Source organism: Ovis canadensis, chromosome 15 (genome assembly GCF_042477335.2).
Source record: "Ovis canadensis isolate MfBH-ARS-UI-01 breed Bighorn chromosome 15, ARS-UI_OviCan_v2, whole genome shotgun sequence".
NCBI lineage: Eukaryota > Metazoa > Chordata > Mammalia > Artiodactyla > Bovidae > Ovis > Ovis canadensis.
In genome coordinates this window covers 88,100,001-88,116,486 of record NC_091259.1, presented here as the reverse complement: position 1 = coordinate 88,116,486, position 16,486 = coordinate 88,100,001, and the positions used below count along the sequence as shown (strand labels likewise).

The following is a 16,486-nucleotide window of genomic DNA, read 5'->3' as shown; positions in this document are numbered from 1 at the left end:
AGCTTTTCAGACAAGCAAATGTTAAGTGTTACAACAAATATTAAACAGACTTGTGTAATCAAGAAATACAAAGAAGAAAGAAGATCTAAAAAATCACCCCCAAACCATTAAGAAAATGGCAATAGGAACACAAATACCAATAGTTACTTTGAATGTACATGGATTAAATGCTCCAACCAAAAAACACAGGCTGGCTGAATCGGTACAAAAACAAGACCCACGTATATGCTGTCTACAAGAAGCCCACTTCAGACCTAAAGACACATATAGACTGAAAGTGAGAGGATGGGAAAACATATTCCACGCAAATGGGAAGCAAATGCTGGACCAGCAGTCCTCATATCAGACTAAATAGACCTTAAAGAATATCACAAGAGATAAGGAGGATATACATAGTCCTCAAGGGATCAATCCAAGAGGAAGACGTAACAATTGCAAATGTCTATACACTGAACACAAGAGCACCTCGATACGTAAGCCAAACACAGACAGACAGAGAAGGAGAAACTGGCAGTAACACAGTGATCGCAGGAGGCTCCAGCAGCCACTCACACCAAAGGGCTGGTCATCAAGACAGAAAGTTACCCAGGAAACACGGCTTCAATGATGCACTAGATGAGCAGGGTCTCAGTGGCACCCCGCTCCCGTACTCTTGCCCGGAGAATCCCATGGACGGAGGAGCCTGGTGGGCTGCAGTCCATGGGGTTGCTAGGAGTCAGACACGACTGAGTGACTTCACTTTGCCTTTTCACTTTCATGCATTGGAGAAGGAAATGGCAGCCCACTCCAGTGTTCCCGCCTGGAGAATCCCAGGGACGGGGGAGCCTGGTGGGCTGCCTTCTATGGGGTCGCACAGAGTCGGACACGACTAAAGCGACTTAGCAGCAGCAGCAGCAGCAGCAGGAACTGGTCCTGCTCTCTCCAGGTCAGCCACAACCCAGCACATGCTGTAACTAGAGGTGAAAAGAAGGCCGCAACGCCCTCCCCACTTCAGCCTGGACATCTCCAGTGAGGGGAGGTCCCGCGGGTGGGAGCTGCCCAGCTCACCGTGGGGCAGCTCCAGGCCTGAGTGGCTTCCCTTGTGGCTCAGCGGGTAAAGACTCCACCCACAATGCGGGAGACCTGGGTTCGATCCCTGTGTTGGGAAGATCCCCTGGAGAAGGGAAAGGCTCCCCACTCCAGTGTTCTGGCCTGGAGAATTCCATGGACTGTACAGAATATAGTCCACGCAGAGTCGGACATGACTGAGCGACTTTCATTCACTTTCCTCCACTTCAACCCTGAGTGGCGCTTTCCCACACGGAGCTGATATTTGTAGTCACTAAACTGAATGGAGAAGGGTTTTTTAATCACCACGTACAAATCCCTTGGAAGCTCTCAGACATCTGTTTAGAAATGATCCATCTCCCAAGGAGTGGTGGCAACTCCTTCCCAAAGCGGGGACTCGTAACTGTCACAACAGCAGGAAAAACGCAACCAACGTGTGGATCCAGCTGAACCTGCGAGGGAAAACCTGGGCCTGGGATTCGGGTATCTGAGTGAGGGAGGCGGCATTCTCAGCAAAGCTTCTGCCTGGTGGGAAGTAATTTTGCCAGCTGAAATATACTTTTACAGTTGATTTTTTTATACTGACGGGAAAATATCTCCTGGCAGACTCCCTGCATGGGGCTGAGGCAACATCCTTCCAGCAGGCAGGGATTCCTCCCCTGTGAGAAGAGTCCCAGGTTACATTGATTGACTCACGTTCTAGGAACCTAATCGACTGCAAAGGCAGACATTTAAAATACGGTGTGTTGGATCTTTTTTTTAAAAAAAATATTACTATTAATTTATCTTCAACAAGGCAGGGAAAGGTCAATGGACACAGAGCTGGAAGATATACCAGAGAGCCAAGTTACTAGCTGTCTGATCCTGGGAGTGATTTTTTTTTTTTGGCCTCAGTTTCCTCATCTGTAAAATGGGGGTGACCATACCAGTCCTGCCAGCGTGCTTGGGGCTGCGAACACGAGCTCGGGGGTCAGCCTGCCAGAGCTCGGATTCCAGCTCCAGTACTGTTTGCTGCGTAGTCTGGGGGCAGACAGACGCAACCTCTGAGCCTCAGATTTCCAGTTATAAAATCCTCCCTCTTCAGAGTCGATGGGGTAATCCACAAAGGGCACTTGCCAAGTCTCAGGCTCATGAGTAAGTGCCCAGGAGTGTCAGGCAGTAGCCTCTACCCATCCTGCTGGCTGTTGTGCGGGTGGGTAGACACGAGAGTGGGAAAGGGAGGAATGAACTCAATCGCTCTAATTGCCTCGCCTCTCACCATAAGCTAAAGGAAGCAGAGACGAAATCGGAGGAGAGAATTCCAACCCATACCCCTGAGCCGAGGGGACCTGCACGTGTTTCTGCAGAAATGATGGAAATGACTGATTTTATCACACTTTCTACGGCTTTTGGAAGGAGAAAAAATCCAGATTGCAGAAAGTGCGATCAAAGCCAAGGGTGCCGTTCGATTCTGTCTCTGTCAATTGGCCCGAGAGCTCGCCGATTTGCACGTTGCAACATGGAAGTGGAACACACGCCAGATTTCAGAGTTTCATGAAAGCTGCGGTGGGGACGTTTCCAACACCAAACGATCGCTAGAAACACCTACGGCATGGGGAACATCTCGCAGCTGAACAAGTGTTTTCTGTCCCAGACTCTGAGAGAGGAAATCCAAGACTGCGTTGCCTTTCAGTATAGCAGAGCTGTCTTGGAAGCTCTCAGGGGAGGAACGAGAAATTCGATTGTGCAAAATGCACGGTTCTGATTCTGTCGTTCCAGCAAGCAGGGTGGGGGTGGGGGGCTATATCCCTGACAGCTGCTGAGTGGCCACAGATCAGGTCCCTGGATTTGAGGACTCACGTCCTCTTCACTGGGCCGTGTAACCTTGGGCAAGTCTCAAGAATCTTCCTGAGCCTTCCTTGGGGGTGAGAGGCCAGAGGATGAGCTGTAAATCCTATCAAAAAGCGGTCTGAGAGGGCTCTTCCTACTTAACTCTAGGGGCTCCCAATCTGAGGTCCAGGGATAAGCTTTTCAAGGTCTTCAAAGCCCTGGAATTCTATGCTGTATGAATATAAATGCAGAGAGAGAAAAAAAAAAAAAAAGATGGCCAAACAGCCCAAGAGGTTAACTTTCCATAAAAGGAACAGAACCGGGGGAGGGGAGGGTGCTGCCCTGCCAGTCCTCTGGCTTGGATTTGCTGTTCCGAGAGTGGACTTCACCTTATTCGTAGAAATCGAGGATCCTGTACAGAAAGAAATCGCCTGCCAAATTGCTCACACGTGTCAATACGTGCATTTTTCTGGGGCAATCAAGGTTTTCATAGGGGCGTGGAAGGCTCAGAGGCCTCCAGGAGGTAGGGCAGAGCTGGGAATTCACAGTGGAAAGCTGTCAGGGTTGTGCTGGGTGTCTCTACTGACCCCGCTGCTCCCTGCCTGACCCTGCTCCTCCTTACCCGACCCTGCTCCTCCCTAACTGACCACACTCCTCCCTGCCTGACCTGCTCCTCCTTACCCAACCCTGCTCCTCCCTAACGGACCCTGCTCCTCCCTGCCTGACCCCGCTCCTCCCTGCCTGACCCCGCTCCTCCCTGCCTGACCCTGCTCCTCCTTACCCAACCCTGCTCCTCCCTAACTGACCTGCTCCTTCCTGCCTGACTTGCTCCTCCCTGCCTGACCCGGCTCCTCCCTACCTGACCCTGCTCCTCCTTACCCACCCTGCTCCTCCCTAACAGACCCTGCTCCTCCCTAATGGACCCTGCTCCTCCCTAATGGACCCTGCTCCTCCCTGCCTGACCCCGCCCCTCCTCCTTGCCCCTCCTCACCCTGGGCTGCCCTGGCCTTTGCTTCTCTTGCCTGCTGCTCTGTGTCCCGGGCCCGGGAACGGCTTCCTGCCCTCATCCCTTCAGACCTGGCCCGTCACCAGCGTCCTGCTGCTGCCCCCTCTGTGGACGCTGCACTGTCCTTTGAGGCTCTCCTCTCCGCTCCAAGACAGTCCCTTTACCCAGCTCTCCTCCAGTTGCTCAGCTGCCATGTGCCATCCATTTCCTGCTGAGACCCTGACTGATAGAGGATTTCCAGTTCGTCTTTGCACTGTCTCTGCCTAGCCACTCACACAGACTCACACGTGTTCCCTGACGTACTCTCACTCAGCCTCACCGACTCACACCACTGGTACACGTGCTCACTCACACACATTCATCCCCAAACGCACGCACACACCCGTTCACCGGCAGAAGGACACTCAGTGGCCCCACAGCGCTGCCTGCCCAGCCCTCTGGGGGACCCAGTCAGCTCTCTGGTTAAAATCCTGCCCCGCTAAGCCGCGGGGGCACCCAACACGCAGAAGCCCGTCTGCTGGGGTGGCTGTCACCTTGCGCACCCTGGAATTGGTGACTCTCGCCAGTTCTTATTTCTTAAAATTTTTAAATTAATAATTTAAAAAGAATCCTTTGGCCATGCTGCGCGGTCTGTGGGCCCTTGGTTTCCCAGCCAGTCTGCTGCGTCGGCAGTGGGGAGTCTTGGCCTCTGGGCCTCCAGGGAAGTTGTGACAGTCCCTATTTTCAGAAATGCTGCACTCTGTCTGGGACTGATGTGGACGAACCCACCCACTGCACATGCTCAAGGTATTTGGAAAGAAGCCTCATGAAAACACTAAGTTAAAATGGCCTTTGGAACCTTACACCACATAGAAGAGACCTGGGAGTAAAAATAAAATCTTTCCACTCAATTTCAGGTAGGGACAGATGGGAACCTTCAGGAGATCACACAAAGAAAGATTAATTTAGATGGACGGCACCAGGTGCTTTGGGTGGGAGTGGAAGGGAGACGCATGTTGGCTCAGTACCAGGTCACCTTTCCAATGACTGGAGCCATCAGTGACAGACAGACCCCGTCTGGGGCTGCATCGCAGAGACTGCCATAGGGACTGGGGGCAAATGACCTCCAAGGCTCCTCCAACGGGCACCTGTGACCTTGGCCTCATCACCTGCCCCTTCGGAGGGTCTACTTCCTTATCCGTTAAATGGCCGCGTTAGTCGAGGTGCCTTCGACAGCTATAAATCCTCTAAGTCTCTGACTTCTGCAGGCAAAGATCTTCAAGATCCTTGGGGTGGGGGCTGGCATTTGGAAGCGAGCTGCAGAAGTAATTAGGGATGGAAACTCGAGTCTCTAGCTGCCTCTGAACGTCTGAGTTTGCAGATTAAAAGAAGGCTGAAGCTTGGCTGAATGATTTCATTCCCTCCAGAGCAAACGGCAACAGCAGGACGTTGGGAAAAAAAAAAAAAAAATCTAGCCTCTTTTGGAGACGAGGAAGCAGATGAATTTGTTTGGGAGACAAAAGACTGGGCCAGGAATGGTGCCTCCAGCAGCAGCAGCTAGTCTTTCAGCCTCCCTGGACCTCAGACTCCTCGTCTTTAAAGGGGGGATGAATGTATTAACTACACTGGCCGCGCGGAAGGTGAATGCGCCCAACCTTCCTGACTGGAGTGGAAAGCAGCCAAGAAAACAGGTTTGCATCCAGGCGCTCACGCTTACTGGCTCTGTGACCTCGAGAGAAGTATTTCACTCGCAAGCCTCTGCTTTCTCATCTGTGAAATCGGGGGAGGGAAGCTCCTTTGGGCAGGGGGTGAGGAGCTTTGAGCAAACGCACATGGGACACTTCACACACTGGCAAGAAGCCTCGTGAGACTCTTCAGAGCAGACACACTGGATCTGCACCGCGGCTGAGCTGAATGAGCCTGGCCGTAACCCTGTTCTCTTCTCTGAGGTTTTGGGTCGGTGGCCAGGAGCCTCCCCGACAGGTGACCTCAGCATAGCACTGGGTGTTCGTGTGGAGCCCGTAGTTTGTGGCAACACGAGGGTAGTGGCTGGCTCCCCCGGGGTGGGGAGTGAGGTTGGGAGGTGCTCTGAGCGGGCAGAGCCAGGGCCACAGAAATGCCCCCTGTGCCCTTACCCTTTTGGGCCCTCTAGAAACTCTTAAAGCATAAGGGTCAAATAGAGCATCTTTGCCTCTTCACACTCGAGCCAAAATCACCACGACGGTGACTGCAACTGTGAAATTAAAAGGCACTTACTCCTTGGTAGAAAAGCTATGACAAGCCTAGACAGTGTGTTAAAAGGCAGAGACATTAATTGGCTGACAAAGGTCCATATCATCAAAGCTATGGTTTTTCCAGTAGTCATGTACAGATGTGAGAGTTGGACCATAAAGAAGGCTGAGCACTGAAGAACTGATGCTTTCGAACTGTGGTGTTGGAGAAGACTCTTGAGAGTCCCTTGGACTGCAAGGAGATCCAACCAGTCCATCCTAAAGGAAATCAGTCCTGAATATTCTTTGGAAGGACTGATGCTGAAGCTGAAACTCCAATACTTTGGCCACCTGATACAAAGAACTGACTCCTTGGAAAAGACCCTGATGCTGGGAAAGATGGAAGGTGGGAAGAGAAGGGGACGACAGAGGATGAGATGGTTGGATGACATCAGCGACTCAATGGACATGAGTTTGAGTAAGCTCTAGGAGCTGGTGATAGACAGGGGGGCCTGGCGTGCTACAGTCCATGGGGTCGCAAAGAGTGGGACACGGCTGAGCGAGTAAACAAAAACAGCACTCTAGCCTGGAGGTCTTTGGTGGGAGGGTCAGCTATCTGGGACCCCCACATCTTAGTTTCCCTTAGGCTCCCAGGGATTATGCTCGCAGGGTCCTTAAAGACCCTCTGACCTGTCTCCCCACATATAACCCAGGCTTATTTAGGACCGGTCTTCCCTTGTGGCTCAGCTGGTAGAGAATCTGCCTGAAATCGGGAGACCTGGGTGCAACCCCTGGGTTGGGAAGATCCCCTGGAGAAGGGAAAGGCTACCTACTCCAGTGTAGTCCATGGGGTCACAAAGAGTCAGACACGACTGAGCGACTTTCCCTTCACTTATTTAGAACCAGGTCTAACTCACGGCCTGCTGCGCCTAGGGTGCCAGAGGGTGTGGGTGCAGTGTATGTGTGGGTGAGCCCACCACGACCAGCTGAAGACGAGAGCTCCAAACCAGCTCTTCTCTGAATGAAAGACTTTCTTCTAAAGCTGTATGAGCCCGACAGTTAGGGGTCTTCTTCCTAGCTCTATTCTTCATAAGCTCTCCTGCCAGATGAGTTAGCTGGAGGGCTGAAGAATTCCCAGCGGCCAGAGGGAAGTTATGAAGACTTGCATTTTAGATGAAAAGAATTTTTATTAATATGTTACTATTTTAAGCTGCCATACAAATATCCTTTGTATTGATTTCAGTGTGATGTACTGACTGAATAAATATGACAATTTCTGCCAGGGAGCCAAACAGTATTTTTAACCTACTTTAAATTATGTGTTGTTTCCTATGGTTTTTTTTTTTTAAGTTTAGAGTTGATTATAAAGGCACTTTCAATTTAAAAAAATTCTTCTTTCCAGAGAATACACACATATTTTAAACTATTAGTTGTAAAGCTTATTGTTGTTGTTTAGCCTCTAAGTCGTGTCCAACTTTTTGCGACCCCATGGACTGTAGCCTGCCAGGCTCCTCTGTCCATAATGGCGTGGGTAACTTTTTTTTTTTTTAACTACAAACAAAAATTTAAAAAGGTAAAATGATTTTTTTTTTTTTGCTTATGGATGCCATTATGTTGGATAATACCATTATAACAGAGAAAACTTGAATATATATATAATATAGTTGAAATACATTCTTAATCATATTTTCCCCCTGATTCCTGCCTATTTACCTAATTTAGCCTATTTACAGTATATAACATTGTGTACTTAACCAGGGCCCTGCCAGAAACTTCAGGACCTTACAAAATTAAGAGAAAACTCCCCCAGAGAGCTGAAGTCTTCCACACATTTTCTGATCAGCTCCTCAAGATAATAAGGTTCATAGATAAGGAAATGGGGATGGAAGGTCAAGGGCTTTCCAAGGGCTTTCAGCTAGTTCCCAGTAGTTCGCCCCAGGTTCTTTTCTTTCCCTTTCTTCAAAATGGGGAGAGGGATCCCTTATGTTTCAAAGCCACTGAGAATGTAAATGAGATGGTATTTAAAGACTGAGTTCTTGTTTGGAAAGTCACTGAAGAGCTAACAGTAACAGTGTAATCATTGCTTGTCACTCAGATGAAATCTCTTGGTTACGGACAGAGATACAAAATTTCCACCTTTTGAGAAGAGGATACCAGCTATTACCCTTGCTTGGTGAAACAAGAAACCTCAGAAAATTCTGGTGCAGGAGACAAATGGGATGACCCACAGCTTCAGAGCCAGAGGAGCTCAGAATGGGTTCAGAATCACGGAACTGAACGTATCAGGAGGCCCTGATCTCGGGGCCTAACCGCCAGCTGGGAGCGTGACCTCTCCGCAGGGTCCCTGCCTGTGGTGGTGAGCTTGGAGGACGGCACAGGGTCTCCGAGGGCCCGACGCCTGGAAAGTCCTCCCTGATTTTGAGCTGAAACTCAAGGGGGGAACGTGGCACCTTCTCTTCCTGGGGTGCACTGCGGCCTGATGTGTCAGGGTGCCTGCCTCATTCTTGCAAAGTCCCGGGGGACAGAGGGTGGGGGTGGTGCTTACCTGAAATTGTACCCCGGGGAGACACTGCTCTTCTCGGAAACGCCGTCCAGCCGGGTGAAAGAGTATCTGGGGATGCACTGGTCCCAGGCCTTGTCCAGGTCGCACACCCAGCCGATCTTAATGCCCAGGACTCCGCCCTGGATGGACAAGGGGGCGGACTGAGCCTTCCGATGGAGTGGGGTGGGTCCCAGCGGGGTGCGGTGGGGGGCCTGTGACAAATGGACCGGGGATTTCCTGCCATTCTCCAGGTGGAGGGCAGAGGTCGGGAGAAAGAAGAGGGCTTTGTCACGCGTTGCTTAGTAAAGAAGGGCTGTAGCTGAGGGTCACAGCCCCTGAGCCTCTCTGATTCCTGTTTTCGGCGTCCTTTTCCTCCCCGTGGCGCTGGCTCTTGTCGAGGCCTGCCCTTTAGTTGCGGCATGTGGTCCTAGCTGCCCCACAGCAGGTGGGATCTAAGTTTCCAGAGCAGGGATTGACCTGCTGTCCTGGCATTGTGAGGTGGCCTCTGAACTGCCGGACTACCAGGGATGTCCCTGGGGTGTTTTTGTTGTTGTTGTTATCTTTAGTTCCTTAGCTCCCATGCAGGGAAGTGACCACTGATCCATCTTCCCGTGGTGTGGGTGCTCCTGGGAGATCGGAGGCCTCTGCCTGCATGCGGAGCATGAAGCCAGGAGCTGGGGAAGGGCGCTGGGGGTGGACAGGAGTTAGGGAGGCAGGAACATGGTGGGCACAGGTCTGGGGTGCCCCCACCCAGGGCGTGGCCACATTGCAGCTCCTCCCTGGCCCCCAGGACCCCCTCCACCGGCCAAAGGGCCCCCTGGGCCCCCGAGGCAAGAGCGGCTGGCTCCTCACCGTTTGGGCCAGCTTGGCAAAATCCTGCCCTGCAAACTTGACCACGTCGCCCACCCGCAGAATGGGGCAGAAGGGGGCTCTGTCGGGGTGGAAGCGGCAGGTCTTCACGTCGGCAGCTGTTAGGTCGGGGAGGAGGTTCCCCCTGGGGAGTGGAGCGGGGTTGACGCGTGGGTTTCCCTCCAGTGTCAGCCCTCGGGATGCTCGCCCCCCTCACCTCCACCTCGCGCCTTCCCGATGGCTCGCGCCTTCCCGATGGCCCTCACCGCCACCCTCCTACATGAGGATGGGCGGCCTTATCCTTGGCTCCTCTGCTGTGCTCTGCACGTGGACGCTCACCCAGGAGAGGGTGAACTGGGGCACCACTGGAGAAGGGCTGCCCGAAGGGAAAAGGGACACCCCACCCACATGTGGGCTTGAGGTGGGGAGGAGACGACCCTGCCTTCTTCAGAGGCATCCCCCCATTCCAGGCCTAGAGTCCACTGTCCCTGCCCTCACCCCCCACTGCTCAGCAAAGCCCCCGTGTGGGCCCTCAGCCCCAGCGCGTGAGGATGGCGGAGAAACTTGTCCCGGAGTCCACCCCGGGGAGGCCTCCCCCCGGGGAGCGGGGAAGAAGGGGTGTCCCCCCTGGGGGTGGGGGTGGGGGGTGGCTGCGATGCTTCTTGGCTTCGCGAAGGAGCTAGGACTCAATCCTTTGGCCCCCTGATGCGAAGCGCTGACTCATTGGAAAAGACCCTGATGCTGGGAAAGATTGAGGGCAGAAGGAGAAGGGGACCACAGAGGATGAGATGGCTGGACGGCATCACCGACTCAATGGGCATGAGTTTGGGTGAACTCTGGGAGTTGGTGATGGACAGGGAGGCCTGGCGTGCAGTGGTTCAAGGGGTCGCAAAGAGTCAGACACGACTGAGCGACTGAACCGAGCGGGACTGAGGACTCACTTCTCGAAGTTGAAGAGGGGGAAACGGATGCTGTTCTTGATGAAAATAGTGAAATTCTCGGCTTCCATCATGACAGGCCTGCGGGCGAGAGCAGGGGCCCAGAGCGTGGGAGGAAGGAGGCGGAACCGGGAGGAGGGGCCACCTACCTCCCTGGGAGCACCTCCTGAGGGCCACGTGGCCGTGGTGTCTCGGGGTCTGAGGGACAGCGGGACTGGGGGAGACGCTCCCAAGGGCCCCTTCCCCGCCCCAGGGGTAGACGGGACCAGGGCGCCAGAGGCGCGGAGCGTGCCCAGGCCCTTACGTCTCCACCGTGTCCACCTCCGCTGGGCACCAGCCCTGGATCTCGCAGGTCCGCAGCGCAGAGCTGTAGTTGACGCAGCGGCCGGTGAGGATCCCTGCGCGGGTGGAGCCGCGATCGCTGGGTGCACGCTCGGCCCTTCACCTCTCCCCATCAGGGACACCCCCCAACACACATAGGGACCCCGCAGGCAGAGGGAGAGGACAGGCCGGGCCAGGGAGGTGGACTGGGGCCCCCGTGTTCCTCAGAGCTCCTCCCGCCTCGCTTCCCCAGCCCTGGACCCGGCCAAACGGAGGGGACGACCTATCCCTCCCGTGTTCCAAGCCCCTTCACGGCAGAGGCCCCTTCACCGCAGGCACTTTCCTGCCTCCGAGCCTTGCTGCCTCTGCTCCTCGTGCCTAGGATGCCCTTCCCGAAGCCTCGCCTGCCAAATCCTGCCCATTCTTCAGGGCCCATCTCAAATGCCCCTGCCTCTAGGAAGCCGCTCGGGGTGCCCATCAGGAACCAGGGGCTCCCCTGGTGGCTCAGTGGAGAAGCATCTGCCTGCGATGCAGGAGCCACACAGCTGGGTCCGATCCCTGGGGTGGGAAGACCCCCTGGAAGAGGGCACGGCAGCCCATCCCAGTGTTCTTGCCTAGAGAATCCCAAGGACAGAGGAGCCTGGTGGGCTACAGTTTGTGGGGTCGCAGAGCTGGGCACAACTGAAGCGACTTAGCGCGCACACGCCAGGAGCCAGTCTGTCTCCCCCCAGCCCCGCATCCCACCGTGCGTCTGTGACAGCCCTGGTCACCTAGGGCACATCTGTGCGCCCCTCATCCCTGGACTGGCTGCTTGGGGGCAGCCCCCGCTGGGCTGGCACACGGCGGGCTTCCGTCAGAGCGGGCAGCGCCACCCGGGACCCCTGATTCTCACCCTCTCCTCTGGCAGGGATGTGCTGCCCTCGGGTCCGCTGACACAGCGGGGTGGGGAGCGGATAGGGAGGGGGCCGCACTCACCTCCTCCAGGGAAGCGCTCAGGCCTGCACTGGCTGTCCGACACACAGCGGAACTTCTCCTCGCTCTGCGGGGAGACAGGGGCGGGGAGGATCTGTCACCCCGGGGGGGAGCGGGGGGCGCTGGAGGGTGGGGGCTCCCACGCAGCTCCAGGGACTGGACCCTGGGCCTCTGCTTGCACCCTCAACCCCACACCTCCCCCAACCACGCTGCCCTGCCCTCACCTCTGGGCAGAAGCCTTGCATCTGGTTTTCTGTGACGATCATCTTGGTGATGATGACAAAGACAGAGGTGCCCTTGGGAGGAGGAGGAGGGAGAGGGAAAATGCAGCAGTGCCAATCTGAGAGGTGGGCACGACTGTCATCCCCACTGTACAGATGGAGAGACTGAGGCTTACTCTCATCCCCACTGTACAGACGGGGAAACGGAGGCTTACTCTTATCCCCACTGTACAGACGAGGAAACTGAGGCTTACTCTGATCCCCACTGTACAGATGGGGAAATGGAGGCTTACCCTTATCCCCACTGTACAGATGAGGAAACTGAGGTTTACTCCTATCCCTACTGTACAGATGGGGAAACTGAGGCTTACTCTGATCCCCACTGTACAGATGGGGAAACTGAGGCTGTTATCCTCACTGTACAGATGAGGAGACGGAGGGTTGGATCCAGAGATCTGGCCGAGATCATGGAGCTAACAAAAGGCAGAGATGGGGTCCAAGCCAAGCTCTTTCCAGATATCCTCCCGGCCCTTCTTGCTCCCCGCAGGGTGTTGTCCTTGATTTCAGGACAGGTGGTAGCAGAGCAAGGGACAAATCCGGCTCCCGGACACCAGTGCTGCCCAGCAAAGCGGGAAGGCAGGCCCACGCCCCCAGCACCTCCCAGCTGCTGGGGAAGGGGTCCCCCGGATCCCTGACACCATGGCACCTGCTCTGGGACTCCCACCAGTGCTCCTTGCCTCGGCCCCTCCCCACCAACCTACCCAGCATCGGGGCGCCCACAGGGTCCCGGCTGGGCAGAGGGAGGTACCTGGGGTGGGGTCACGTAATCAGACACGTCCATGACTCGGTTGGCATAGCGTCCGAAGCCCTTGACCTTGGTCACCACCGAGGACTCGATGGCTGTGTCCCGCACCTGGTACGCCTTCTCGTGCAGGAAAACCCACCTGGCCGGGGCGCGGGGGTGGAGAGCAACAGAGGAGGGCGAGGCCCTCAGACAGAGACTGGGAGAGCTGCTTTCTGTCCGCCTCCAGAGGGCACAGGGCGCCTGGGCTGCAGGCCTGCGCCAGCCCAGGGTTGGCCTAGAGTCACGTTTCTCCCCCTTTCTGCACTTCCCTCCTGAAGAGCCCTTTTAGACTTCCGTTTTTTCCCCTCGAAATGTTAATACTATAGATGCCATTTATGTACTGTTTGTGGTTTTCTGCCTTTTACAAAGAAAGAGTTAGATGTTTGGACTTCCCTGGAGGTCCAGTGGTTAAGCGTCTGCCTGCCAATGCCGGGACACGGGCTCAATCCCTGGTCCGGGAAGATGCCACGGGCCCTGGGGCAACTGAGCCCAAGCACAGCTACTGCAGCCTGGGTGCTCTGGGGCCTGTTGCTGCCCAAGAAGACCCAGCGACGAGAAGTCCTTGCAGCTCGAGAGGGGCCCCTGCTCTCCGTAACTAGAGAAAGCCCACGTGCAGCAGCCAAGACCGAGACGGACAACAAGTAATTAATTAAAAAAAAATTTTTTTTAAAGAGTAATTTTTTTTTTTAAGTTTGCCAAGAACCAGTTGTCAGTTGTGCTGTCTTGCTCTCTCTGGCGGCATCCCAGGGAGAGGACGCAGAGGGTCACGGGCCTCTGACCCCGGTGCCTCCCAGGCTTTGCTAACGGCTGTATCCTAAGAGCTGGCACACGGCGGGGGTTCAGCGGACAAGCCAACGCAGGCCCTGGGCGCTGGATGAGAAGCACCGGGGAGGACGGCAGGGCCTGCCAGCTCGCGCCTGGCAGGTGACGCGGGTGGCTGGGGAGGGCGGCGGGGCCGCTTATTTCCTGGGTTGTGCTGCCACCCAGTGGGCATTTACCGGTACTGTCGACACGGAGTAAGAAACTATGGTCCTTGTCCCCCAAACACTTGAGCCAAAGAATAAGTTTAATACGGAAGTGAGAAAACGCAGACACGAAGGGGAAATACTCAAAGGAGACCAAGTAATAATTTAACAAAGTCCAGGAGCTTCAGTTCCTGCGCAGGGGCTAGAGATAACCCTCTGAGCCCTAATCTTTGAGCTGCCTTGTAGATATAGAAACCGCCCCCCACCAGGTGGAAGAATTTGATTAGGTGGTGAGCAGACTATAGCCTCAAAAACAAAACACAACAAACCAAACCAACCCTGGAACTGAAGATGAACTGAAAGCAATCGAGACGCCGCCAGTCAGACCACTGACGACCAACTTCAAGACGACAGTCAGAGCTGACGGTGCTGTTTCTGCGTGCAGCTTTGCCCCCTTCAGCTGATAAAAGCTGAAGCTCCCTGATTGTCGGGGTGGGGTGGGGGGTTGGTGGTGTGGGGAGTCTGCCTTTGGAGAGCATCTGGCATCCCCAAACAGAGCAAACTTTCCCTTCCACTGACCTGGCCTCTTTACCGGCTTCTGAGAGGCAAGCAGCTGAGCCTGCTCTCAGTCACGCAGCTCCCCCCGCCCCCCCCCCCCCCCCCACACAGTGTCAGGGCAGAGAGGGACCACGTGGGTCCGAGAGGATGTCCTGGGCTTCTTCCCTTCCTGCCTCCCTTGCAGGCCCTCCCAGTCTTCTCCAGCAGCAAGGAGGGGCTGCCCCTGGTCCCTTGCTTTCCCCTGGGTTTTGGGGAGGCACCCGCCTTTTCATGGGAAGTCAATGCCCTGCCGTCGGGGCTCAGGCCACTCTCAGCCTCAAGACCACTCGTGAGAGTTCCATCTGCTCCTGACTCCACGCGGGAGGCGTCTTCACTGTCCTCTGTGCAGATGACAGAGCCTCCTCGAACATGTTTGGAAAACGCTGCGTATGCCCAGCTCTGGAGACACAGCGTGACCTCTCAGGGAATCTAGGGGCGCATGTGGGGAACATGGGGTTAGGGTTGCCTTCTGATGCTCACCAGGGCGATGTCCGGCGAGGAACCCTATGAGATGAAGATGCGCAGGAGGAATGGAGGCCGTGGAGCAGAGACGACAAGGCTGGGCGGGGGTGGCTGAGGGCTGGGAGGCGGCTGCAGGCTGAGCCAAAGGGCTTAGAAGCAGGGGCTGGGACTGCAAGCCTGGGAGCTTTCTAACCTCTGGGGTCCCCTGATGTTGGGAGACGCAGAGGGGAGCAGCTCTTGGGTCGGGCTGGGGTTGCAGTGACTCGTGGGGTCCTACCTATGGGGCTGAACTTTACAAGCGGCTCCTTGTTCGGTTTTCAGTGAGAGGGTCTGCAGTCATCCCCTAGTGGGGCTTCCTTATGGCCCCTGAATTCTTTTTTAAAAAAGATATTATTTGGCTCCGTAGGGTCTCAGCTGGGTTTCCTGGGTGGCTCAGGGGGTAAATAATCCGCCTGCGATGCAGGAGACGTAGGTTCAATCCCTGAGTCGGGAAGATCCCCTGGAGGAGGGCATGGCAACCCACTCCACTGTTCTTGCCTGGAGACTCCCATGGACAGAGGAACCTGGCGGGCTGCAGTCTACAGGGTTGCACAGAGTCAGACAGGACTGAGCATGCACGCACGCAGGCCCTCGGTTGCAGCACGTGGGGTTCTAGCTGTGTGTTCCACCTTAGCTGCCTCAAGACACCTGGGATTTTAGTTCCCTCACCAGGGACTGAACCAGTGAACCAGGCTCCTCTGCATTCGAAGGCAGGTTCTTAACCACTGGACCGCCAGGGACATTGCTGGCGCCTGAGTTCTGAACGCTGTCTTGAGGGGGAGGGAAAGGGTGGTCACCACCAGCACTGGCCAAGGGTGCCTCACCCGCCTCGCTGCTCCTGCCTGCTCGAGGCAGCGCCCTGAGTAATGCGCCATTAACAGCTCTCTGTGTGCTTGCGAGCCGCTCCCCTGAACACCGCGCCTCTGCGGAAGTCTGCAGGGGGTGAGCTTTACCTCCCTTGCCCTGCCTTCCGTGTTTTGAACTGGGAGGGGTCTCATCGAGGTCTCGGGAGAGACGGCGGCTCACGGAGACATCCCACCTGCTGTCTCGTATCCCAGCAGAAGGGAAGGGAGCGATTATGGAAAACGGGGACGTCGTCTCCAGAAAGAAGAGCTTTATCAGCGGGCTGCGGCCGTTGGAGCCAAGGGAGGGAGGGAGGTCCGACAGAGCACCTCCGCGGCTGTGGTGCCCTCGCCCAGGTCAGGGCCACGGTGGCCGCATGGCCCCTGGACCCTCCGTGTGCCTGGCTGTGGAACGGACACGCCTCTGTGTGTCCAGCAGTGAAACGACTGGCTTCTCCTGTCCTTAAAGTCTGGGAACCTTCGGGAGAGAAGCGGAGTTCAGATGGTCACCATCACTGCAGGAGCAGCCCAGCACGCCGAGGATGCAAGGATCCTTACTCACGGCCCAGGGGGGCTGCTGTGGTGCTGGCCTCACGCTGCGCACGGAGGAACCCAGGCCCGGGGTGGGGCACCGACTCGCCGAGCTGCGCACATGCTCTGGCCCTGGGTCACCCCCGCAGGGGGTCCTTGTCCTGCCGGCCTCACCCCATGACCCGGGAGAGTGGCCCCCGGCTCAGGGATGTCTCAGGAGGAAGAGCTCAGGGCCCAAAGGACGACTAACTGGCCTCTCTCCTTGTCTTCCTCCTGCCTCATGGCTCCATTCTGTGCCCAGGCAGGGTTCCC

The 16,486-nt window shown here is 55.7% G+C and overlaps 1 protein-coding gene across 3 annotated transcripts in view; it reads right to left on the bottom strand.

Annotated features, from left to right (window-relative positions):
- Positions 1-16,486, bottom strand: part of P2RX3 (purinergic receptor P2X 3) — a 35,988-nt gene that overhangs the window by 13,225 nt on the left and 6,277 nt on the right. For all 3 annotated transcript variants that reach the window (XM_069553588.1, XM_069553587.1, XM_069553589.1), the window contains exons 2-8: positions 12,703-12,838; positions 11,898-11,969; positions 11,677-11,740; positions 10,685-10,778; positions 10,384-10,461; positions 9,446-9,587; positions 8,597-8,733 (exon numbers count right to left, since the gene is read on the bottom strand). In XM_069553588.1, the coding sequence (XP_069409689.1) occupies positions 8,597-8,733; positions 9,446-9,587; positions 10,384-10,461; positions 10,685-10,778; positions 11,677-11,740; positions 11,898-11,969; positions 12,703-12,838 (723 nt within the window). The remainder of the gene's footprint in view (positions 1-8,596; positions 8,734-9,445; positions 9,588-10,383; positions 10,462-10,684; positions 10,779-11,676; positions 11,741-11,897; positions 11,970-12,702; positions 12,839-16,486) is intronic.